The sequence below is a fragment of the Melospiza georgiana genome, chromosome 5 (genome assembly GCF_028018845.1).
Source record: "Melospiza georgiana isolate bMelGeo1 chromosome 5, bMelGeo1.pri, whole genome shotgun sequence".
NCBI lineage: Eukaryota > Metazoa > Chordata > Aves > Passeriformes > Passerellidae > Melospiza > Melospiza georgiana.
Window position 1 is genome coordinate 60,104,735 of NC_080434.1, and position 26,708 is coordinate 60,131,442.

At 42.5% G+C, this 26,708-nt stretch overlaps 1 protein-coding gene across 8 annotated transcripts in view; it reads right to left on the reverse strand.

The window, feature by feature from the left end:
* Positions 1 to 25,598, reverse strand: part of PROM1 (prominin 1) — a 61,071-nt gene extending 35,473 nt beyond the window's left edge. For 4 of the 8 annotated variants that reach the window (XR_009114430.1, XM_058024031.1, XM_058024030.1 and 1 more), the window contains exons 1-3: positions 25,467 to 25,597; positions 18,500 to 18,912; positions 2,483 to 2,541 (exon numbers count right to left, since the gene is read on the reverse strand). Coding sequence is in view for 3 of the 8 variants with exons in the window: in XM_058024031.1 (XP_057880014.1) it covers positions 2,483 to 2,541; positions 18,500 to 18,719 (279 nt within the window). In the remaining 5 variants the exon portion in view is untranslated. Of the gene's footprint in view, positions 1 to 2,482; positions 2,542 to 18,499; positions 18,913 to 24,456; positions 24,476 to 25,466 lie in introns of those variants that run through there. The other 4 variants (XR_009114432.1, XR_009114431.1, XR_009114428.1 and 1 more) reach the window with 2 other exon arrangements.
* Between the last annotated feature and the right edge of the window lie 1,110 nt (positions 25,599 to 26,708).

Here is a 26,708-nt window from a genome sequence, read left to right on the forward strand (position 1 = left end):
TTCTTCATGAATTCCACCTGTCATAACTGATATGATATTCTTGACTAACTTTTTCTTCTCAGTGCTTATTTTATTTTAGTAGCTCCAGGAGCAAATTGGGATCTTAGCACATTACACACAAAATTAATTCTCCCTTTCAATTAACCATGTAGATGTTCAATTTAAACTATTCAAAAGAAAAAAAGACATTCAAGAATGACTGAAGAAATCTATTTAACAGTGCTTACCTATTTTCTAATCTGTAGAATCAGAAAAACACTGAAAACTAAAAAGTCAATGACAGGATTTCAGAAGAACTCAATTTCCCCTTTGTCTCCCACAATGGAAAATTAATTTCTTTTATTTTCCCCTTCATCTCTGCCTGCCAAATTCACAGCTGACAGTGCTTTCCCCATTCTCCTAACTGGAAGAAAAGCAGACAAGCTGGAGATGGCAAGACCCCCTCAGGCCAAAGTCTGATGTGTGAGAATCAGAAATGTTCAAGTTTGAGCTATTCTTTAATCAGCATCACACACATCCTTTTGAAACCTCTACTGTACAGTACTACTTAAAATGTTCAAAATCACATTTTGAACAGACTACCACATTTTCCCCTGTATCAATGGGAGGATGATTAGTGCTCCCCCTCCCCTGTTGATCTGGTACCAAGCATGATTTTGAGCATGTCGGGCGTGCAGCTCCCAGCAGAAGCAGAGCAGTGGCACAGCAGTGAGCTGGCTGCCCTGAGCAGGCACGGCTCAGCTGCTGGCTGGCCTGGCACACTGCTGCCCCTGGCAGGCCATGGGGAGTGCTCATGGTTGGAGTCCAGCTGGGAGCACTGGGACACACAGCACAGCAGTGGGAAGGGTCTCCTGGGTCACTGACACATTCTATAAATAGGTTAAAAAATGATACAAAGGAACAACAGCAGAAATTTAACAGGATAAGCAGAGGAAGCAGATTTCCTGTTCCTGCTACTGAAGGGCTGTTCTCAGTTCTTGGCTGTTCTGAGTTCTCCTCACACATCCACTTCAGCCCTCATGCTACAGTGCCAGCCCTGTATTTTGCCCAAGAAGCAGAACCTTCTTCCTTGTGCTTCCTCTCCATATATATTTCAACAGAGTAAACACATCCCTTTTCAACTCTTTTCCTAAGCTAAGCAAACTCTTCCTGTTTCACTTGAAGATCCACAAGTTTCCCAGATCACCCTAACAGACACTTCCTGAAGTCATCCTAGTCTGAATTCATTCTTCCTGAATTTGAGTGATCAGAACCACAGGAAAACATTTCTAACCACTTATTCACACCCTTCAGCCACATTCCCACTTCCCTGTCTCCATTGGAAATTCTTCCAGGGACACATCTACAGCCATGCTGCCTGCTTCTCAGCTGATTTTCACTGATGCTTCTGTCTTCTGAAGCACACTCTTACTTGTCCTGATGTATTTTCATTTTCCTAATTTGTTTCAAGTTTTTGCTCTATATTCAGATCAGAATTTGGACTGATGAATGTCCTGTATCTGTTCTGCTTCTTAAGCACTCCTCTATTTTAACTGCCACTCTTTAATCACATCCCCTACACAGGCCTGGTCTCAGGTTTCTCATGACTTATGTACTAGTTACTAAATACTCTGCTTGTGGTCAGGGATACCACCTAGAGTGATGCTCTTGTTCCCAGACTCTCCCTCCAAGCCCTACCCTTACATTCTCCCCTGGGGATGCAGGAACAATCTGTGCTGCCCCACTCTAGAGTCCCACCAAGCAAGCAGGTGGGATCAGAAAGAGTCACTTGATGCAGCATAACGACAGAACCCACAGACCAGGATGCCATGCAGAGCTTATCAAGCTACTGGAGAAACAGGCATGAGCTGCTGGGAAGACCCAGAAGCACCAGTAAGGCCATCCTGGTCCCAGCAACAGCTCAGTGTCTGCGCTGATGGGCACACCACACTGTGGGCACCAGCAGCAAGTCACTCATAGGAATGAACTTGTCCATTGCCTGGGCACATCAATTCCCACTGCAGAAACTCAGCTTCTGATCCAGAAGTGGAACACTGCTCCAGAACAGCCCAAACTCAGATGCACATTCCATTCCTTCTTGCTAATATATAAACAGTATATTTAGAATAAAAATTCAGCTTTTTGAAAACAATAGGTGAAATTTGCATGAGAGCTAAGCAGCAATGTTTCTCCCTAAGGTTTTTGAAATACAAACTGATTTTTCAATACAAAGAGCCATCAGTCTTTGTGCAACAATCCCATTACAGCTGGAATTTTTAAGTCATCTTTAACTACGAGTAGTCTCTTTACAGTGGCTTGTGGAATTTTCTTTATAACTGGTCTCACATTTTTCAGGAAAACATCCTACTTATTATTAAAAAACATCCATATTTGTATTCTGCTCATATACTTTTAAAGCACTAACTCCTGGTTTAGGAAAAAAAACCCGAATTTCAAAGTCATAATTTTCATTATTTTATGCAGATACACACAGACAATTTACCTTTTGATAATCGCCCTGTGTATTTCCAAACTGCTGCTGTGCTAGTTTTCTGATGAGATCTGAAAATAAGCAAGAATATTCCACAGTTTTAAACAACATATTTTATAAAAGCGGAGGAAAGAGAATAATATTAATTTTACTGGTAGGTTGGCAAGATGAAATTAGGAACAGCAATCAATAGCATAGGCAAGCATGTAAGTGTCCCCATAAATCTGTATAGTAACAACTTTTCTAATCAACTGAGTGTTTTATGAGCTCAGTTGCTACCAAAATACAGTGAAGGTTTGTCTGAGGTCTTCCTCTGTACAATAAAATCATTTAAAGTTTATCACATACGTATCAATTACCTGGACAATGTTTTGGGTATCAGTCTTGCTTCATGTTTATGCCAAGTACATACATGCATAAATACACATATGATATACACAGCATTAGACTCATAATGTGCAAAACAAGCATGCCAATAATGACTTCTTGACTCAAGGGTGCAAAGAAGATCCTTATCTTGCTGACATTATCCCAATCCTTTCCCCACTTTTTATTTCTGTATTTTATTTTCTGATCCCTGGATCAACAGGAAGTATGTAACACCACCAAAACAAATCAGAAAGCCTAACATGTGCATTTACTGTGCATTGGTCCAACACTCACTCTCACTTACTCACAATATATAAAATTACAGCAATCACAAAAAAAAGGCAGGAATTTAACACAACTAGTGCCACCTTCAGTAAACCCTGGCAGCTGCAACAAATGGATCCCCTTTTTGGGACACCACCAGCCGACTGTTACCAAGGTTTTGACAACCCTATGGAAGGTAAGTTGGGAACTGTGGCTCCCAGCCACCTGTGTGTCACCCTGCACTCGAAGGAGAGGGGCAGCACAGCCCTGCAGACCCTCTGCCTCAGAGAACCACCAGTGGCCCTGGGCATGCTCCATGCCAGGCAGTGTAAAACAACAGTGTTTGCATGCTCAGGAGAAATAACCGACCAAACTTCTGGTCTCTGATGAGGAGGAAGCACGTCAGGAAGGCAAACACTACACCTCAAACAGCTCAAGGAAGAACTCTACACCCTATGCTCATACAGAGGTGGACTTCATCCTATTACTGTCTTGTTTTTAGTCTCCCCACGTGCAAATTAACAGTTAATAAACAACCTCCAGCTGGAGGATAAAAACCTCCAGTAATTACCTAACTGGGGATCCATAAAGGACCTGAAGGTGTAAAACTGACTGTTCACCTCCCAAAAGTACAAGGCCTCTCAGACTTTATTGTAGCACTCATAAAGTATGTTCAGAGAGTTCACAGGGGTTGTGATCTCACTCCTCTCACCCCCCACATGGCTCAGGAAAACAAATCCCTAAGCAAGCAGTGTCCATAGCTCTCCCTCCTCAACACCCCACAGTGGGAACATGGACTTGACTGATGGAAGAGATCCTGAAGACCTCCTCACAGAAAATTGTCCAAGGAAAGAAAACACACAACAGCAAAGCACCAACTCCTACTCTAAGGCAGGTACTCCCAGCAAGGGAGCTGCAGCCAGCAAGACTGCCAATTAAAAAACAAAAATCTGTTAATACATCAGTGAAGTGCCAAGCCACAAATCACTCCTTGCATAGGGAGTAGATTCCAAAACTCTCAGAGGGCTGGTGGTATGTGAGCAAGGACTCTATTCTGAGGCAACCTCAGTTTGGAAAGCCCATACATAAAGTACAAGATAAGGCTGAACCCCACAGTAAGAGAAATGGAACTAAAACATCCACGGAATAAGCACCTGGGAAGCACAAAAGAGTTATGATCCCTGCAATTCCTTTCACACTCTGCATCTTGGGAGTATGAGGCTGCTGAAAGAAAAGGCACACACCACTGCATGGGCAACACACAAGTGATCACTGCTGCAGCTCTGGAACATCTCTCACTCCGGGACCAGCAGAGTCCCCCCTGCATGGCAACCATCCCAGGCAGCATCTGTGCTCCTCTGAAAGTTTCAGTAACAAGGACATGCAAATCTAAGTGAGGCAAAACTTCACAAACCCCAAAGATGTAATTCACACTGGTTGTTAGACAAATTTTTCTTCTTCAGCAGAAGTAACATTTCTTTCTTCCTGCTGACTTCTATGCCACATAAATAAATTTAAGAAATATGGCTGCATGAAATAATAAACACAATAATTTATTTTTTTTTTGCAGCTAGATGGCTTTCAGCACACAGGAAAAGGGGTAAAACAACTCTCTTGTTAACATATTGATTCAACTTTAGCATTGTTTGACAGCCACTGATGAGAAACTGTCCAGCTCCAATTAGAATGTGATAGGAAGGAATAAAAAGGAAAAGCTTTTGTGATTCTCCATGAATGAAGCAGCACAGCCTGTGTGCAGGATCAGATGCAGGAGCCAAGTGCCCAAGACTGTGGCATCACTCTCCTTGATGCTGCTCTCAAGGCAACCAGAAGAGCCCCCAGCAACCTGCTCTCATCTCCAGGCTACTCCTAACTCTGAGGTTCATCTTGCTTTGTAAAACATTGAACTTGATTATGTCTGAAGGTCCCCTCGAGTGTGAATTATTCCAAAGTTATCCTGCAATCATAATGACTTCCCATTATAAATTATTTAGTGCAGTAGTGAAAACACTGCCAGGAAGCATGAAAGAAAGCAAGATTTTATTATTGACAAAAATGTACTTTGATACATTTCCTACTATTGAGAATTGGTGCAAGAAAATATTAAAAATACTAGCTTTTCCTGTTAAATAAAAATTGAAGGCATTTACCCATTCTCCTAGTTGAGTGTCTGTCCCCATAATAAGTCAAACATTAAAAAACCCAAACCCTCAAACATGTTACATGAAGTTTTACATACTTGTATAAACACCCAGCCACACCCACACAGATTTATGGACCTTTGCTGGTACACTTTATGCACATGAAAGTAACTACTCCAGAGAAACAGAGCAGCTGAGAACAGAAGGGAGCCCTCAGATCATCCAGTCCAACCTCCCAGCTCAGGACAGAGGGACCCCCACAGGTCACCCAGGGCCATGCCCAGTCAGGTTTGCAAGCAAAAGAGACAATACTTAAAAAATCAACCCAAAACTTGCTCTGATTTCTTGTGATATGCCTAAATTGCTCAGAGTGCTCCTGATTCACAGTTTTATTTATACTGTTTCTGTATTTTATAGCCTGTGAGCAAAAAAATGACACAAGTCTACCTGAATACACTATAACAAACTCATGCAGAAAATAGCACTTCATACCTTTTTTGGAATTTAGAGACTCTCATCAGAAAGTAAAACATCTTTAGGTTAATAAACAAGAAAGCCTGAAAATTGTTACAAAAGGTTCCCACATGGTTTGAGTAAATTTAATAGTAGGAACAGCACAGGTTTCAGCACTACTCAAGGGCTGCTACAGACCATTTTTCCCCCTTAATTTTACAGAATGTGAGACTGCCCTGCTGAATAAAGATTCCCTACTTAGATTACTTTGCAGTGATTTTTCAGAAGTAACATGATGCTCCAGGGTGTTTTTCTAACCAGGCAGCACACAGTGATTGACCAGTCTTTACCATGAATTTATTATTTCAATAGCTCCCTATATCAACACTGTTAGACATATCCTCATTTGATTCATTTCAAATGAAAAGTGGAAGTTATATTCCCATAAAAATATTTTGGGCTAGAACTGAATGTGAGATTACCTGCAGCTACTCATACCTGCAGGCACAAACAGGCCTTGGTGAATTCACAGCACAAAATCCTCCCTGCTCAGATGATCTTTAAAGGTCCCTTGCAACCCAGCCATTGTGATTCTGCAGGTTTTATTGCACATTGATGATAATCACAGTTACTGCTGCAGAGCTTAAGGGTGAAATGGGAACATCCTGTGCCAGGTACTGTGTAAACAGGAGCTACATATGGCTACAGTGGTCATGGCAGCACGGTGAAAAGACAGCTCAACTCACGTTTTATTCAGCCTGGGATTTTGGTCTGCTTTTATGAAGCATCTTTCCTCCCTAGCTAGAACATCTCATCTCCAGCATTCAAATAAGCTTTTATTTACAACTGAATTCAGGTAACTCCACACAACTCTCTCTCATGTTATGGCAAAGTGCCATCCTGAGGCCTGCTTCTGTTTCAAACAGAAAATGTTAGGAAGGTGTGATAACAAGCAGTGTCCTGTATTTCCAAATTAACTGGATTACTCCTGAAATCTTGGCTTGACTAGCTGTACACATTGTTTCACAGGACCAGTAATCCACAGCTTTAGCACAAAACACATTTTATCATTGGGGTTAAAGAGATTTACCTTGTGAGGCTCATTTACACAGCTAATTACATTATTGCTTTGCTGAATCCTTCCTGCTCTCATCACACATGCAAAATGCCATCTGCCCTAGTAAATCTAACTAGCCAGATGAACTCTTAATTTACCAATGCAATTTGTGAAGAACCTCTGAGGATCTCCAGTTAAGAAAACATAATCACTAACTCCTGCACTGCAAGAGTGCTGTGTCTATAGTCCAATACCTCATTACTCTGGCAGGAAAATGAGGTTATCACTAAGTGTGCTTTTTAGAACTGCTCTACAGAAAGGGATAGCAAAAATAATAGAGATTTAAAAATAATCTGTCTGGCAATTAAGTACCAACATAAATTAATTACAAATTCTTCTGGCAAGGAAGCTTTTCATATCTAGTGACAGGAAAATAGCTGGAGTAAAACCTTTGGGAATGCTATGCTTTCACTTCACTCAAAAAATTCCACTGAGCCAGTTCAGATGTAGTGCAACTCCAGCATTAATCAATTTATGCCAGAAATTAATGTCTTTTTGTGCACAAATATAATATATTAGAGAATTATACATGATATAATATATTAGGTTTCTACTCAGAAAGGTCTTCAAACAAGCCAATAAGAAGTATGACTGAAGCATTCATATTGCACTACAATAAGATTTTTTTTCCAAACAACAGGGAGAATTATGTAGATAATACAAATGATCAATTAGTAACTACTTTATTCTTATCTCATTCTATGCATAAAACAGTATTTCAGTCCATTCTTGTCTATCTATAACAGATAGTCAATGGACTACATACACATTGAACAGTTCAGAACCTCTCTGAATATAGGTCAATTAGTCTGACATTAATGAATTAAAATTACTTCAGACTTGTGTTTTTTTCTTAATTATGAGTCACACTAATGAACATCTCCTGCAAAGCCAAGAAAACCAGGAAAGCCTTTCAGACTTACCAGAGACAAAAAACTTCTAGGTATCTTAAAGCAAGTTTTACAGCAAGTTCAGTTTACTGACATTTTAAAATACTTTCTTTGACTTGAATGGGGCTTTGGTTGTTTCCCCAAAGGCTCAAGCCATAGCCTCTACCATGGCCAGATTTGGCTCCCACTGAAGAGGTCTCCTTTTAGGTGTAATCCAAGGTTAGCTGTGGTCCCCTTTACTGTCCCTGCCTCCACGAGGGCTCTGCTCACTGCTGCTGTCCCCAATCCCACAGCATCACTCCCCTCTGCAGGGCGAGGTGAGAGCTCAGCAATGCTGGTGGCAGCGCAGGATCCATCATGCAAGGCTGGTGACTGCAGAGAGGGAGGTGCTGGCACACTCACTCTGCTCACCCTGTGTGCTCTGTCCCCTCTGTGCACAGCAGGAAGAAAACTCACTCTGTAGGACAGGTGGGAAGTCTCACAGACAAGGAGATCTTCCCAATTCCCACACAGTAAGAGATGACTGTGGTGCACAGATAAGGAATCTAATCCAGGCATCCACTCATATAGTCCAGACTATTCCTTTCCAGCTTCAGATTGAAAAGCTTCACTCCCCTTTTCACAGTATTGTCCTTGGACAGCCCTGGAACATAGCTCCTGTGCTTAGAAGAGAACTAAGAAAAAAACCCAACCTCCTTAGACAACTGCTCCCCCTCTTTTTAGGCAAAGTCTCTCTATATACAATTCACTTTTTTTTCTTTCCATTGAGTTACTGGGAACATCAGGTTGGTTCAGCTTCCACCCTCTTGATCCTTTCAAGAGGCAATTCTGACCCTCTTCCTTTTGAGCACAACTCCTGAGCAACACACTGATCTCCCCTTGCTTCAGTAGCCCACACACAACATCATCCATTTCCATCACAGAGGTGGTGAAAGGAAATTCTCTGTTCAACCACCTATTCATGTGCATTAAAGAAATAATGAGCAAAAAATCACCATGTCTTTGGGACAAGAGAAAAAGACAATTAAGAAGGGAACTTCACTGCTGTACTTCATCACTAACGTGCAAAATAAAGCCCTATTACCTGTTATTACACCATGCCAGAAAAATTTGTTTGAATGGACCTCAAAATCCAACAAGTACATACTAAATTGCTTAAGTATTTTAACCTGTCATCTGCTATGGCAATCTGCCTTGTCACCCTCCTCATGCCTTCAGCATGCAGTCTCCTCTCATCAACATGACCACTGTCTATTCCCATTCTCTGACTCTGCATTCCTTAATTACATATTGTTGTCCTACAGCACTCTGGCTGTCACAAAATTCAACAACACACAATATGACACAAGCAAAAACACAATAAATACATTTTTAACGTCTAAGCAGATTTGTAAAGCGCATTCTGCTTTATTCAAAACTGCAAAGACAAGCTACCAGACCTAGAAGTGCACCTTAGATTGCACTGCATGCAGTGCAGGGATATGAGAGACAGAAATGCAATATGAAGGAGGTAATGAGCAGATGAAAAGCTATGAGCAGGGTTGAAGCCTTAGAAATGGCCTAACAGGGAGAGCTTTAGCCAGAGCACAGGTAGGACCAAGCATGGTGGACCTGCTGAAGACAAGGAACTGCATGGCAGCAAAGCTTCCAAGGTAACTGGAATGTGAAATTAGGGAGACTCTCTTTACACCCTTCCTAACAGAAAACAACACTAGTCTATTGAAGAAATAAATTATACAGCAGTGGATCAGATAAAAGTTACAGTTAATGAACTTAGTGTACACACAAGAAAAAGGTCCCCAATTCCCAAAAATGGAAGGTAGGAGGACCAAACTCCACAGGAAATCCTCATACCACACAGCTGCCCCAAACTTGAGGTTACTCTTCAGCACAGTCACATTTTCTCCTTAGGCACATTCTGCTTTCCATTGACACTCCCAGACAAGGTTAAAGAGCCTGGCCAAGGAAAAGGTTTGAAGAAAAAAGGAACAGCCACAGTATCGACCGTTACAGGATGCATGGAATGAAAGATTTCTCCTTTGAAAACAACCTTTGCAGAGGCTTTCCAGTTGTTCCTTGGTACAAAGGAAGTTCTGTTCTTGCTGAAGTTTTGGAAGAAGAAAAAAGAAACAGAAGCCTTTAGAAAAATCCTTCCTTAGGAGGCTGCAATGAATTTGCATGCATCACGCAGACACAAAATGAAGTTGAAAGCTTTGAAGAAGTCTTCCACACAGAAAGTACATTCTCTCTTTTTCTGAAGGCAACAAAACTTCTGTAGCACACTGTGCCATGACAGCTATTTTCTGCCACTTGCTTTGCTTGCAGTAGCTACCTCAAGTTCTCCCTAGGCACCATCTGGTAAGGATTTACAGCAGATTACAGGCAGAGATTTACTGGGTGCACTGTGTGTCTGTCTGCTTTAGCACGCTGCACAGGCTCAGCAACTTCTGCATAGCTTGGGATTGTGCACATAATGGATTTGGTGATCAAAGTTGGAAATATTTGGACTGTATGAACAACATTTTTCCTCTTCCTTTATCTCCTCAGGAGTTGCTGTAAACTGAGGAAAGCACAGAAAATCCTCTCTTGCATAACTTGGATTTCAGAAATATGAACACAGATAATTAATTGAGAATGACATGCTGGAGACCTGCTGACCAGATTACCTCAGTGACTGGCATTCCGGCACCTTCCCTGAGACTCCTCAGAATTCCCTTTCTCCACTTCCCCATTTCTGCAAGAGCCACAAATTTCCACATATGTCTGATAACTGGGGCATACATATTGCTTCAAAGTACTACAGAGACCATCACTGCACTCAAAAATCAAAGCAAAAGCAGATTGCTACTCTGAAGAGAGCTCATTAGGCCTGATGCTCGGATTTATTTGGTACAGGTATCTCTCAGCTGAGTTAAACTGCCAAAGCAATATTTGATAGTAGTAGCAATATTTGATAGTAGTAGCAATATTCACATTCACAACTGTAATCACATTTTTAAGTTCACCGAAATAAAATAATTTTGTGTATTTTCTGTCAAAAGAAAGATCCTGACTCTGTTATGATGCAATACAAGTCATAACTTAATCACACAAGTGTTTTTAGATAAGAAATTTATGTGCTTATTGAAAAAAAAGGTAAAAGTAGGTTTGTGGGGCTTTTTTATAACTGGCAGGCTTACACTAAAATGTGTATACTGATAGATTATTCAGCTTAAACTACACTGACTGACATTTGTGGCACCTGGTTTCTCTTCTAACATAACTCACTTTTGGAAAAGCAGAAGAAAAGCATATATGGAAAATTTCAATACTGTTAAAAGTATAATTCACATTTACACATTTATTTTGCTCCAGCAACTTTTGAATGTTGCATATTCACTTGGAAAAGGCACCGCTTTGGTTACAATCTGAAAGTTACACAGACCATCTTGAGAAGCAAAAACAATAATGAGAAAAAGGGAGAGGAAAAAATACTGATTGTCATTTTCAGTGTAATGAAAATTGACCAGCAGGACGGTGGAAAGATTCCTTGCACAGATCCATCAAGCTGTCCTTACTTCAGCTGACATCATTCAAGAAACAGCCATCACTGAACAAGACTTAGGGGTTTATTTTTCTGTGAACAACCACCTAAGCAAATCACCAGAGGAATATAATAGTGCTAGGCTGTGCTATCTTATTATGATGGTCTGTAACAAAGAAAAGAGAGCTCAAATGACTGTCTTTCCAATAACAGGCAGTCTCTGTACAGTATTTCATATGATTAACTCCAAATGCTTCATAGCAGCCAAGATGATGAAAGAACTGAGAAGTCCCTTGGAAGCTTGTGCAAACATAATTCCAATAAATTCAGTGATGTTCCCCCTCCCCTTCTCTCCCCATCAGTTCCAGAGCTGTAAGTTAGAAATGAGAATGAGGTTCAGCACTATGTGGATAGCTAAGCCTGTAAAAATTAAATGGAGAGGCAGGATGAACAGCACAGCAGTGGCCACTGCTGAGCTGGGAAAAACATGGTGCCTCAGCAGAGCTGCCTGAAAACCCACAAGATGTCTGCAGCTGCTGGTGATTTTCCAAGAGGTCCATCCACGGTGCCAGACAATGCAGCTGATCCAAAACCTGTTCTGTCCCACTCCTCACTACAGGAGGTGCTGCAGGTATGCTCTGCAAGTCTCACACAAGCTATCATGCTTTTAGTGGTACTAAAAGTACAACAGTGCTAATTACATAAATAAATGAATTTCCAGAACATAGTACCTCAGCTTAAAAAAAAATAAAATGCAAACCCCACCAATGAAGACTGTACTTAGTATGACAAACAAACAAGGCCATGTCCATTCACAATACCATGCTGTACTCACACCCCTCCCTTCCTTGTAGTCAGCACCCCTGGATTTAGCTGCATCCAGAACATATCCCCTGATATATATATACACATGTATGTGTATATACATATATGTGTGTGTGTGTGTGTGTGTGTATGTATGCTGAAGCAGGGAATGCTGATCAGCACTCTGGCTATACCTGGTGTCTCCCACTAACACCCACAAACAGAACAGGGTCAGGACAGCTTTAAGGATTGTCCATGCTGTAACTATCAGCAGGTTTCCTGAGTTCCTCAGTACTCCACACAGAACATGCCCAACCCACTGGCCAGAGATGTTCCCACAGACAGAAAGCATGGGGCTGCCTCATATGGAATGGGGAGCAGGCAGTTTAGATTGGGGAAGCAGGAGCTGAATAGCACACAACAAGCCTCTTTAATTTTGATTATTATTAAACTCCAAGAGGCATGGCTGTTTGAGGTACCCTGCAGGAATTACCACAGCCATCTGTGCTAATGCCACTTTCAAGTACCCTTCCCATGGAAAGTAACCCAATGCCCTCAAGCTCTACCTGAGGTTTGTTTTTTCCAGTTTCTCCCTTCTGTCCTAAGTGTTGAAACTGTAAAGTTGAACTGATGATTCCAATTGCTGTCAAAGCATGTTTTTCCTCCTAGGCAGAGCTGGCAGGCAGAATTACACCAGATCAGGGCAAGCAGTGAGGATACTGTAGAGAAAGAATTCCAGCTAGACATAACAAACAAGAATGTCAAATTATCAACTGTGCTATACTGATTAACAAATTACTTCCGTATTTTCCCTAAAATGCCTCTCTGCAAAAGAGATTCCTTGCTTACATAATCCACAAGAAGTGGGCAGGAAGGCATCACAGAAGCCTTAACCTTTGCAATTGTAGTTTTCTGTGGTAACCTCCAGCAGATCATCTATATAAGCCTCTGCTCCCTAAAACCCCTGTCTCCTCCCTGCCCACAGAAAGTCCTTTCGACAAGCAATCTGTTACTCTGCCATTCTGAATAAATCAGGGGGGAAAGAATTACTCTTCTGACGCCTAAGAAAATTAAAAAGCCAGCCTTAAATCTGCTTCAGAAATGTTCTCAGACTGCTCCTCACTTACATGGGCATGTCACCAAGCAGAGCAGCTCTTAACTTCCCAACACAAAATGAGCAGTGATTTTTTTAACACTATTTCCTTAAATGCATATGAGTGGGCAGAGAAAAGAAGAGGCTGAGTTATCTCATATCTTCCTGCTGCTCCATCTTCCCCAGTATTTCCAACATTGCATACAAGAAATTTCTTTCAATGTATACCTGTATTTCCAATTGAAGGAACACTGTTATCCCAAATCCCCACCACCATTGTCACACCTATCACTGCATTTTGCAGCGCACCTGTCACACCTGCATTTTTCATATTCACATTTAAGGCATTATTCTAAATTCACACCACAGCTCCACTCACAGCTGTGGAAAAACACCAGAGGGATGGGGGGAAGGCACTGACTGTCACTTGACAACAGAACTGAGCCAATCCAACAGCTAACTTACTAATGGGCAGATTGCTCTTCTCAGTTCCTGCACCAGTTCCACCTGTGCTCCCAACCCAGATTCAGGACGTAAGCTTTGAGAAAACTAACCCACCTGCATAAGGGAGTTGCTATCAAACACTAGCTCAAAAAAAGGAGTTTATCACATCCAAACTAAAACTGAGTCTTCACACTACTGGAAAAAAGGATATCCTAAACTATGTTTTTATGAAATGTTATAATGGCTGTAGGTACCTGTGCAAAATCTTGTGGTGCTGGAATGTAGCACCTGCAGAGCCAGAGCCAGACCACAATCCTCTCAAATTCCTCTCACCTTGTGCAGACATACTCAACATTCCTGGGAAAAATCTTAAGTTTAAAAGGGCACTACCATGCACAAATAACTGGGCTTAGCTCCAACATCCAGACATACACATTTGCTCTTGTAGGGGAGCTGTGGAAGACTTATTGTTAACAGGAAACTAAATAAAAATGAGCACTGAAGAATTAGTTCCAGAAGGCAGAGAAGACTGACACAAGCACATACAAAGTAATTCTGCCTTACTAAGTTTAAGTGAGGGGGTGATAGTGTTTTGATTACTTGCTTTAGAGCCTCAGCACAGCCAATAGATTTACAAAGTCAGTATTCTAGGAGCTCATCAAACCTACCCAAAACAGAAGGGTTTTGCATATGCATTTTCTGTAACAGCTATACTAGCTACAGATACAGTTTATTTTCACATCAAGTTACAGGTTTCTTCTTTAAAATATCTAGAAATAATTTAATTACTGAATACATTCATATGATTTATTACTGAGATAACACAAGACCAACCTGCTGAACTTCACAATCTGCAGCTGCTTTAAAGGCTGAATAGATGAGGAGGAAAAGACCAAACGGGGTCAGACACAGAACCTGACAAGTTCTGATCATCAGTCTGATAAAACTGTTCAGCAAGCAAGATTCTGCAGTCAGAAAGAACTGAGAGGTTTAGTCCAGGTCTAAAAATCATCGTGGTTTTGTTCCCCACAGCAAACAGTACATTTAACTCTTCACACTGTCTTTTGCCCAGAATGTACCTGCATTCAACAGTTGACTTCTACATCAAAGCTGAACTCCTGCTTCAGCAGAAATGCTTTTCCAGAGGAAAAGTCAGAAGCTGGAGAAAAGCAGCTGTAAGGTAACTGGTAACACTTTTCTGCAGTTTGTTCAGCCACAGTAGGGTAAGGTAAACAGGCTTGTAAGTTTCTGTCATATTTCTCCTAAAAATAGGAGCAGGAGCTTTATTCCCTGCTTCTTTCCTTTGTGAAGGCTTCATATTTTTATTACAAGACACAAGTTGAGAAGCCAAAGATTTGCTGGGCACACTCTGCTGGCAACTGGAAACTCAGATTAACATTCTCTTATTACAACTAACAACTGTTTGCATGGGAACAAGGACAAAACTATAATAATTCACAGCAGCCACAGCATCATACTGACCATGCCCTGTCCATCCCAAGTTCATATCTGATGGTTTCCAGCACAACAGATGACATGAACCATCTCACAACCATGCAGTGACAACTTTATCAACAGATCAATGCTACAGTTTGAGAATTTTTATGTAAGAAAAACAGATTATCTGTTTTGTTAGACGTCCTCCTTCTTAGCTAAGTGATAGAAGGAGCTTGTAATTTTCCTATTATCATCTCTTTGAGTGGTGTTATTAACAAGAAGGAAAACGATGCCTCTATCTTAAACAGCCCTCAACAAAAGGAGTAGCAGCACAATCATTACCATGGAGGAACAAAGGCACACTGAGATTAAAGTCACCCGCTGAGCCTCAGGTAGCAAACCAGTGACCAGTCCTTTCCACTCTAGTGTATCATTAACCAAAGTGGAGGCTGCTTCCCTGAACAAGAGCTAACTCATTCCCATTTACAGCACTGCATCATCTGGTAATGAGTACAAAAATATTTGACTGGTGGAATTGAAAGCAGAATCTATTTAGACTCACTGAAGCACTGCAATCAGATATCCTAATTCACCTCTTCTGAGCTAGTTCCTTGCCATATCCAAAGAGCCCAGTGCTGGTCTTAAAGATTCAGCAATTTAAAAAATCTTAAAGGCTTTACAGTTCCTTGCCCTGGTTCTGTTACTGTATTTTACATGAGAACTATATTTAATCTGATTCATAACTTACTTATTAATTCTAAACCTAGATTAAAGTTATATTTCCACAAACTTGATGGCATGAACAAATTTAGAAGGGAATAAATAATTACTTATCTAGATGTAACTAGAAAAAAAAACCTCACAAAATATTTCTTGACTGATTTTTTCCTTTAAGTGATTCCTTTCAACTGTTGAGTCTTAGCAGCATGCCATTAAGAATAACACTTCCCAAAGACTCTCATCTACTTAAAATCTTTTTTTATCATAGCACAATAATAAAGCATAAAGGCATATAGTATATATATAAATATATACTATATATATTTATACAGCGTATATATATAAATATATAGTATATATTTATACAATATAAAGCATAAAAGCATGAAGTATAAAGGCATACTTTGGACTGAAGGACTGTGGATGTTACCCATCAGAGCACTATCAGAAGATGACTTACAAAGGCAGGAGTATCTACATGCAATTAGACAATCCTATCACTTCTCCTCCCAGGTAAGAGTACTAACACATTGGAAAAATGAACATTGAGTACTCCCAAACATTAGGAAAAAATCAAAGACTACCAAGATCAAAGGTCTAAGTGATTGCTGCCAAGGCTTACACACAAATGACACTTCTCTATGTTGTGGTTATATGCAATAGATTGGGACATCAACGTGGAGCTAACTGTTCTGAAGCACCAGTCCCACCAGAACCATGAAGTCTGAAATAGAAACATCAAAAGGCTTGATTTCTGTGCCCATTTGTCATCATGTTTATTTTCACCTCTGAATCAGAATTAACTCTATTTCAATTTTAAAAAACCAAAACAAAACACCCATTTTAAATATGTAACTGCACCATTAATACAGTGAATGTGAAAATAGAACAGCATATGGCAAAAGAGATTATGGGGATTAGCCAATTAAATGGTATGACTCAAACTGACATGATCTGCCAAATCTGTGTTTTGCAGTGCAGCATGTGGGGCCATGGGAACATGACTTCACTTAATGCAAATAGCAAAGGCAAAGTTCTGAAAACACCTGATTTGGCAAAAAGTATCTTCAAGCAAGTAGGGAGAAGTATGAGATGTTCAAAGCTTACAAGCTAAGAACAAATTCTTTACTTCTTTAATGCTGGAGGTCACAATACCAACTTGATGTAGAAGTTACTACGAGCAGTCCCACCAGAAAATAACCTTGACCATAAAGTCTATACTCACTAATTATTCACATGCTTAGGACATCAGGTATTAATTCTGATATACAAGACTACAGACAACTTCTTGGTAATATAAAGGGACAGTAAATGTCTCAGTGAAATCAAGTTTCCACAAGCGTAACAGAACAAAATATCCAAGCAGAGCTTCAGGCAGAGTAGAGGCCTGCCTCCAGGAGCTGAATGCAGATGGCAATCCTCACCATCAGGTCTCACAGAGACACAAACAGCTCACCTGATCATTTAACAGAAGGAAAGAGGCAAAAGAAGCAGAGGTATCTGGAAACAGTGCCTCTTAAAAGTGAGATTACTGTCACCTTCATGCAACTGCTCTCATTACACCTTGTGCAAGATCTGCTCAAAACACACATCCTGCAGGAAAACAGGCCATTTTGCTGGCCTGTTTTCACAAAGGCCATTTTTTCTGGCCCATTGCAGAATAATATTCTGTTGGTTAACCCCTCAGATTCTGAGCTTTTGCCTAAATAGAATTCATTCATTCAAGTTCAGCTGAGCTCATTCTTCTACAGTTATGCCAGAGATGCACGAAGAAATGTCAAAAATCCAAGCAAACAGCAGTTCACAGATATCATATAGATATGTGACCCATTAGACTAATAAAAGTTTAAATTTCTAAATTGAAAGCTGTATTACAAAATAATAGAAACACCTTTTATACACAGTTGCAGCTAAATCACCAGTTTCTAACCAAAGCCATTCTTATATCTAATTAAAGGTTCACCTTGATACAATTTTAAATGCCAGCATTATGCAGAAGCATTAGCACGTTTAAGAGCTAAGTGAAACAAAAAGCATGTTGAAAAGTTGATAAAACTACCAAATCCACAGTTTCCAAAAGCATCTTTTAATCAATGCAACCTCAATAAAGTTGCACACACTTCTCCAACATCTTAAGTTTTCCTTTAGAAGGGACAGCTTAGTAAGAAACAAAGGGAAAAAAAAGTCTCATTAAAACAAGTGCAGTTTCAAGTTTTAACCTGACAGCTTTCAAAGGAACAAGAAACTACACACAGCTGTGTAACAGACCTGCTCTTACATAAAACTTGACCATGGATGCAAATATATGGAAACAAATGAAATTTATTTCAAATTTCCTGGGCTAAATCTTATGATATTATAACCATGTGACTGTTTATCACAGTGTGAAAAATTCAGCTGTCTCTAATGGATTTAATGGTAAATACAAAGCAGCTTATCCTATACTTCTATCTCATGATGCTTCAGTTAAGAAAACAAGCCTCAAACCCATCAGTGACAGCTCTGAGATATGTAAGCAAAGTTCTGTGAAAGGTCACCAACACTTCATTTTCATTAACAACCTCCTCCCCATTATGCTTAGCAGAAAAATATTCTCTTATACACAACTGTACAGATTTTCAAGCTGCAGCACATGCTACATAAAAAGCCCTTCATCTATTTTACCTCCTGATTATGGCCTTGATATCAATGATAGGGTGTATCAATATAACAAATCAACATAACAACATCAATTACAAATCTGTATTTTAAACAGAAGTAGTTTATCCACTTACCTTGAGGAAAAGTATTTGGCTGCACCAAGTACAGGAATGCATGTACTATTTTAAACAAAATTCCTATTGCCCCTGGTTCGTGGTATGCACCTGTATCATAGGTCTTGGCTGGTACAAATCCAAAATCCAAAGTTCCAGGAGGTGGTTTGTATATAGGCTGTACCTCTGAAATTGTACTTCCACAAAACAGCAGCAGCAGCAGACAGAGTTCCACAGCCATAGCGAGCAGTATTCATAAAACTGGAGGTAGAGGTATTTGTCCAACCAAGTCTAGAAATCTTCAATACATTCACTTGAGGAGTGGCTGTCTAGCCAGGACAGTGCTGGTGCACTCTCACACCTGCAAATCTTCAATGTATTTTTACTTCAGAGTGGAACAGCAGCCTCTCATGAAAATGACTCGGCGCACATCTCTGGCAAAAAGAAGAAACAGCTCATTAACACGTGTGCAAGCAAACAGCAAAGTGCAAGGCAAGCTGCAACCTCCTGTGGAAACTGAACCTATCAACAGCTGCAAAAGTGAGCCTGACAGGACAGGGAAGAAAAGCATTTTGAGGCTTGTGAATAATGTTATACTACATACATTGTACTTGAAAGAGGTGGAAAAAGAATTATGCACAGTTCCAGGTCAGTGAGTTCTCACAAACAAAGAGAACGTTGATACAGCTCCAAGGGAAACAAAACTAAAGGAGCATTGCATGAATTGTGCTTCAGACTAAGTACAATATGTCATGCCACAACAATTACACAATGCATTTAATTACCACCTGATGGTTCTGTAGTTGATGACACTTATTACAAGTCATACCCTGTATTTCTTGAATTTACACCTTTCAGCAAAACCTTCAGTACTAGATACTCTTAACTGTTTTCCAAGAATAAGGAAAAAAATTATACAGCACGGAAAAGTTACCAAAACAAAACTAAAATCCAAAACCAACGAGACATCACCCTCTTGACAGATGACAATGGGCATCAGCAATTACTTTCTATTAATTCAAGCTATCTCAAAGCTCTCCTTAGGAACTGGAGAAGTAAACAATTTTTATTTACAGCTTGCTAAAGCTGAGTGTCATTAAGATGACTTTGGATGGTAAAAAATGTTTAAGAATATTCTGAATCTATGAAATCACATCAGCTTAATCTACCACTACTTAAGAAACGTAACAGAAACACTCCTGGCTTCCCAACAAAAGAAGTGACCATGTCTTCATCTACAAGAAGCCAGGGAAGACTCCTTGATTTCACTGCAACAGCAGTGTCTGAGGAAACAGACCAAAACCAACCCAATAAAAGGCAACAGAGAGGCTGCTGCCACTCTCTGGTCCTGGAGGCTGCACACACCTGATGGGTGTGCCAGTGAGCACAGCACTGACCTCCCCACCCTCAGCCCGGCTGGTCTTGGCCGATCCCCAGAGCGCCCTGGCAGGGCCCTGTGGAGCTCACTGCCCCTGGCAGGACATCTCTCCCACCCAGAGAGCACCAGCTGCACAGCACCTGCTGCCCCTTCCAGCAGCACTGCCCAAGGGAAAAGCTTTCCATCCCCACCTTGGTGTTCGGACCATTCACCAGTGAGAAAGACAGCAAAATACACAAACTCCTCATGGCTCCAGCCAGCCCAGTGCTGCACCAACACCTTGGCTTCCAAGGTACTTCCAGGTCAAAGAGATGCTGAAGACACTTCAAACCTGCAATAAGGTGAGACTTAAATCTCTCCCTGCTTTACAGTCTCTGGTTAAATGCCAGTTACCTCTCTGGAAACCAGTACTTTGCAAGAGGTCAAAAACACATTGCAAGCTTGTTTAGTAGTCAGTGCTGCACTCAGAGGACAGGTCAAGAAAAACATGGAACAAAGAAATACAGGATCAGATCAAAGACCTAGAGACTGTTGTTTCTCCACTGTTCAAATGAGTTAGGAGGGAACACTCAAACCTATCTTTCTTCCTCATGGCTTATGAAAACCAAGAAGAATAAATAGTAATAATGCTATGATTAGCACAATTATCCAACCCTTATTGAGAAAGGTTGTGTTAGCAACCCTTCTGAAATATGCTCAACACAAGCACACACTAATTTAGAACACCTATTACCATGGAAAATAATGTTCTCTTAAAGATTAAGGAAAGAAAAAAAGAGTTCAAATCCAAAATATTCATTTTCCTCCTTTAATTTTTTACTGAGACTAGTTTTCTTCAGCCTAGAAGATACTTTTTAGTGAAGTTTTGCACATCTTACTATAAGGCTGAACACAGAAATGGTCTAAAAGTGAAAACTGCTTAGGCTGCAGTTTATTATTGAACCTCGAGAGACCTACAGGACAAAATATTGCAAGACCACAACTAGGTGAAAAAAATTTATTTTGCTTTATGGCAGAGCAGTGAAAATTGTGCAAGTTTGACACACTACTGTTCTGATGCCAAAATCACCTTTGTTTTTACATGTATTCCTCATATACTTTCATAGCTCTGTGGACTATTATTGTATAGCTGTATAGTTTCCCAGCTAACTCCAGTGCTTTTCCTATACACAAATTCCTGAAGGCCTGTTCTGATCTTGCTTCTTCTGGCAATCAAGGCTGAGCCACCCTCTCAAGACAATTCCTCGTGTTTTAGATACAAAACCAGGTAGAGCTAGTAGCAAGGAGGGGAGGGGCTTCAGAAGGGGTCAAACCAAGAGGGGAATTACTTCATTAACTGTATTTCTATTTGGGGCTTCTCGTCAATTATGCTAATTTGCTAAACTTGTAAAAGTGTAAAAGCCCTACAGCACATAAAAGCCCTATATCACATGTACATTTTCAATGTAATTTCAGCATGCATGTCAGTGTGCTGTGCACCTGGAGAGGCCTTCATTAAATGGTAACCACTTTTTATCACCTTAACCTTGTTTGGATCTTGATTTTAGGGACTCAAAGGCAACAGTTTTTTTTTTTTCCCCTTAAAAAGAGATTTCAACAATTTTTCTAAGTCAGGTTGAGTTTTCTGGAGATTTCTGAAGTACTGAAGTTGCAGCACTTCAGTGAGTCAGGAGAAAAAGCTCACACATGGTGGCTGAACCTTGATTCCAAAAGTTTAGGAAACAGATGCAAAAGCATCCATTTCAGTGAAAGGTTAGGTGTGGTTGAGAAAGATCAAAGTGATAAGATGATGACTTGATGACTTCTCTAACTGGTGTCTTAAAGCAAAGCTCTCTGTAGTGTCCTGTTGTATTAGAGAGTGAGAGCAGAAGAAGATAAAGTACACACACAACTGGTTTTTTTTGCAAGATTTTAGATTAAAGACAATTTAAAGTCTATCTAATTACACAAACAGGCAAATAAAGTATTTAAAATGTTCTCCCAACACAGGAAAACAATCACTACACCTTCTAGAAGTAAGTAGTCATGCATTAACCAAGTGGGCATTTTTAAGACAAGGACACTATTGAAATGGCAAAGACACTTCCTGTACTGCGAAACTAACAATGTTCAGTGGAAAAACCCAAGTTTCCAATTCTACACAGTTTTCAGTCAGGCTTTAATAAAATTCAAGTGAGTTTCCTGCAAATCAATAAATCTGCAGACTTATGACCATGTTCTCTTCCTCTCCCTCTGCTGGCAAATATATCACAGTAAACATGGCGTGTACAATCTATACTGGGCAGTTCCTCCAGACTGACACCAGTTCTCCTCTATGCTACATAAAACACTCATGTTTTCAAGGTTGCATTAATAATAATAACCAGGAACTTGCAGAAACACTATTAAACCTGTAACTTAAGATGCCTCTGAGCATCTAATATGTATTCAACCTACCTAAAAATAACTCAGATGTAAAAAGCTCCCAGCATTTCTCCTTTTCTTGATATTGAAAAGAAACTTAGCTGGGAGCTTATTAGTAGTTAAATATGCTAGACAAACAGCATTAAAGAGGTAAAATCTATCCCTGAAATCTGTAATTCTGAGAACTTCAGAAATGACATACACAGGAGTGACACAAATACAGAGAACTGAACAGCAGTTTATGCTAATCTTCATTGCAGCATGTGGGCATCTCATTTCCTCACACACAGTGTGGCATCACTGCAGTCAATGAGTTACAGCAACTGCCAGTACAACCCTCCTCAAGTTCAAGTAAACAGTGAATGAAGAGAAGCTGTGTGAAACTTGCAAATGCTTACAGTAATTATCAAACAAGCTACCAATTTCATTACTACACACCCTGTGAAGTACTTAACAAGTTAAAATAAATTAAAAGATTTTCATTATTGTGTGTGGTTTGCAAGTGTCCATTTGGAAGAGACTCAAGCTTTTGCATTTTATTCTGTGGCTGACACTAATATTCTATATGTGCAAATCACTAAGCATAACTCCTGGGCTTTTAAACACTACCTGTGGAAAAGTCATCACTCAAATATACAGCAGCATTATCATCTCAGATATGAGATGATAATGCTATCCTGTCACTAAAAGTATTTTCCAAAACCAACCTCTGCTTTAAGTTTAACACGAGAAGATGAGAGAGAGCTAGATGCTTTAGTTCAGCAACGTCCCTGATACACCAGCTGTGAGTAACAGAGCTCAGAGGCAGCATGATGTGCAGCTCTTTGTTCCAATGGCACTGGCCTCCTGTTTAGCACCACAATCCATGCAAACCCAGCACTGCAGTGCAGCGATGCAACCATGATGAACCCTGTGAACTGAAACTCAATCAGCCAGGGCTGCACTGCTGAAGCTCAATGGGGGAACCTGCTGGCAGTGAACCAGGCTGGGCTGCGAGGGTGGTAGGTGCAGTTGGCCATAGGAAGCCCACACAAAGGTTCTGAGTACATTCGTTACATTTTTTCAATCACACATTTGAAAATCCAAGTCCATAATCCCTGTCCACCATGCCAGCAACCACCAGAAGTGAAATTAAAACAGCCACAAAACAGAGTTACAGGCAGACTGAAATTCCTAAGTATGGAAAAAGAACCCCAAAAAACAACCAAACCCACACCACCACCTTCCCACTCTAGAGACTCAACACAGTTAGCCAAGTTAGACACTGGCAGGTTAAAAAGGTATAGTTTTCTGTTACAAAATCTGCCTAGGCCTACCAACAATCACAACCTGTTGCCATAGGAGGACAGAGAAGCAGATAAACATAATAAACACCAGGGACTGCAGAACAGAGCTTGGCAGCACTGAGAGAAACTAAACAAATAGCATCTTCCACACAAGGAAGCCTTGGTACCCATCTGACTTGCCTGCTATATGTTCAAATCAACTAAGTAAATATTGGATTGGGTCAGGAAAATTTGAATATTCAGAATCCAGTTTGCTTTGAACAGCTTCTTACTAATTTCAAAATAATAAACTAAAAAAGCAACATCAAAAAATTCTTCTGTTTTACAAGTCACAGCCACCTGCAAGCCAAAGTAAAAATTCCAGGTGAGATACCTTTCCCCAATTATAAGCAGGTCTGATTTTCAGCTGACTGCATAAATATTTAAAGTACATTTTCACTAACCAAATAATTTATTTAACTTGATTCTAAGTGGTGCATTTACCCCAGAATCCATAGATCATTCTTTGTTAAATTACTTTCCAGCATCACACAGAAAACTGTAAAACACAGTAAGTCCAGCCCATAACAGGCAGGTTTTGGGAAGTGTGAACTGATAAGCGCTGTGTACGTGTCCCTACAACAAGGTACCGCAACACGACGCACGTTTCCCACTAGTAGCGGAGACCAAATCTTTCCTTCACGTTCTTTCCAATTACTCAGAGACCTCTTCCTCTAACAGGCTGTCCTTATCTGCAAACTGCAGAGGAGCGCGGGCACCGCAGCTCTGCCTCTGCTGGAATACCGACCGATGTGGTAGTTTCACACCGGCGCATCTGCATCTCCGTGCAGAAGACACAGCCCGTGTTTACCACCACACTGCCCCTTCTCCCCAGCTCTCGGACGAGGCCCCCGGCTCACTGCAGAGCTCACCTCGGCCGAGGAGACGCTCGGCCAGCCGGGGTGTGCGGGCACGATCTGCCCAGATGCACAGCGGGCAGCGGCGGCGGCAGCGCCTCAGGGAGCTGCTCCGAGGCGGGCGGCACCGCCGCAGCGCTGCCGTGCGGAGCGCGGAGCCCGCAGGAGCGCACGGGCCCTCTCCCCGCTCGCATCCACCGCAGAGCCCAGGCCGGGGGTCGCCTCCCTGCTCCCCCAGCCCCCGCCCCTGATGAGCCGATTTCGAGGGCAGCACAGCCCCGTCCGCCTCCCCGAGGCGGCTCAGATGACCCCACCGCCCGCCTCGCCCCGGGCAGGTGCCCTCCGCCTCCTTTCCGTGGAGCGGCTTCCCCTCCCTCCGGAGATCTCTGGGGCTCTGCCCGCCCAGCTCCCGCCGCTCCCCTCCGTTCATCCGCCGGTAGCTCACAGCTGTCCCCGACCTCTCCCCAGCCGCCGCCGCCTCACACGACCCCCGGGAGCGAATGCGCACCCCGTGCCCGCCGCCCCGCTCGGCTCGGCGAGCGGACCCGCCCTGGCTCCCCGCGGACCGGCCGCATCCCCCGCCGTGCCGCAGCCCCCTCCTCGCGGCCAAACCCGTCTCTCCCGCCATCCGCTCCCCAGCCCCCCGCAGCACTGACCTGCCCGCCGGCCGCTCCTCTGTCCCCGCCTCACCCCGCGCTCTCAGGGCGCCTCCATCCCGCCGCTCCCACAGGTCGCTCTCCCAGCCTCTGCTGAGCCCCCTGGGAGCCCTTCCCGCCGGCAGCCCCATTCCCTCGGGCACCCGCCTCCCTCGACGGCCACCCGCCTCCCCCCGTCGCTCGGCTTCACGGAGCTCCCCCGCCCGCCACCGCTCTCCCGGGAGGGAAGGAGCCGCGCTCTGCCGGCCACGACCTCCCGCCCGCAGCGGGACAAGGCGGAGGAGCCTCATCCCCGCCTGCTGCCCCCCACGGCCCCGCCGGAGCTGCCCGGGACCCCTCCTCACGTACGCGCCCGCCCGCAGCACTCACCGGTCGAAAGGGGCCAGCGAGCCGGAGACGGCGGGGCACGGCCAGCACAGCGCAGCCCGCTCCGCCTCAGAGCGCCGCGGCAGCCGTGGTGGCGGTGCCGCCCGCGCATGGATTACGGAGGGCGGGCTCTGCCCCGGGCCGGGGCTGCAGGACCACCCCGACAGGCCGGGATGGATGGTGGGGGGGAGGAAGAGGAGGAGCGTGAGGGGTTTAACCCCGGCGGGATGTGCTGGGCGAGCGGAGTGCAGATTGGGATAGGCTGTGTGCCGGTGCGGCGGAGCCGGCTGAGCCCACAGCCTGCGGTCGGGGACCTGTTGCATCCCGGGCCGGCTCCCGCCCTGTTCCGGCCCGCAAGGTGCTGCGCCACTCCCGGACCCCCGGCCGGGGCTCATCCCGCCTCACCGCCCCGGGCATGGCCGGGCCATCTCCCCTTGGCCTGTGCCTCTGGGGTTCCTTCGAGATCAGACGGGTTTGCTTTCCGCATCAAGATGACTTACTCCGTTAGCTTTTGAAAAAAATAAATCTTGTTTTACTCTTCTCAAGATTTCCTGATGTGTTTAGCATTTCCTTTAGGGCTGTTATCTATGTTCCTAAGTGTTCTCTGTTCCCGAAGGCCAGTGATTTACTGGTAAAATGAGAAGTGTTTTTCTTACAGGTTGCAATACAGTAATATACACTTTCAAAGGCTGTTGTGCTTTCCTTCTGCCTTGTGCAGATTTGTTTGTGCTTTTGATTTTTATTTGCAACTTTGGTGTATTAATGTGGTTCCTCTATTGCAGCAGTAAAACATGAACATGATTCTTGCCTCTGTTACTACAACCTCTGTTATTCAGCATCACAAATGCATTGCAAGACAAAGCAAGAATTTTTGCTGGACATCCAAGGTTATGCTGGTTCCTTGGAAATCAGTAAAAAAAAACTGATGGAGAAGGCAGTCTCCTTTTTGCAGGCAGAAACAAATCAAGGCTACAGCTATGGCACCACTCTGCATTGCTAATTGAAGCCTGGCTAAACATCGAACAGTTTTCCCACAGGCAGTATTCCGTGTTGCTGAATTCTACCTGTATTTCAGCTCGGGGCATTTGCCAGCAATGCACATCAAAGAACAAGTTGCTACACTGGCTGCACACAGAACAGTTATCCCGAACAGAGCTAATCTTAGCTTGTTCAGCAGGAGGATATGTAAAGGCACAGCCCAAAATGGAGCGGTACGGAGCTCAGAGAAAGGCTCTTTCCCAAGTT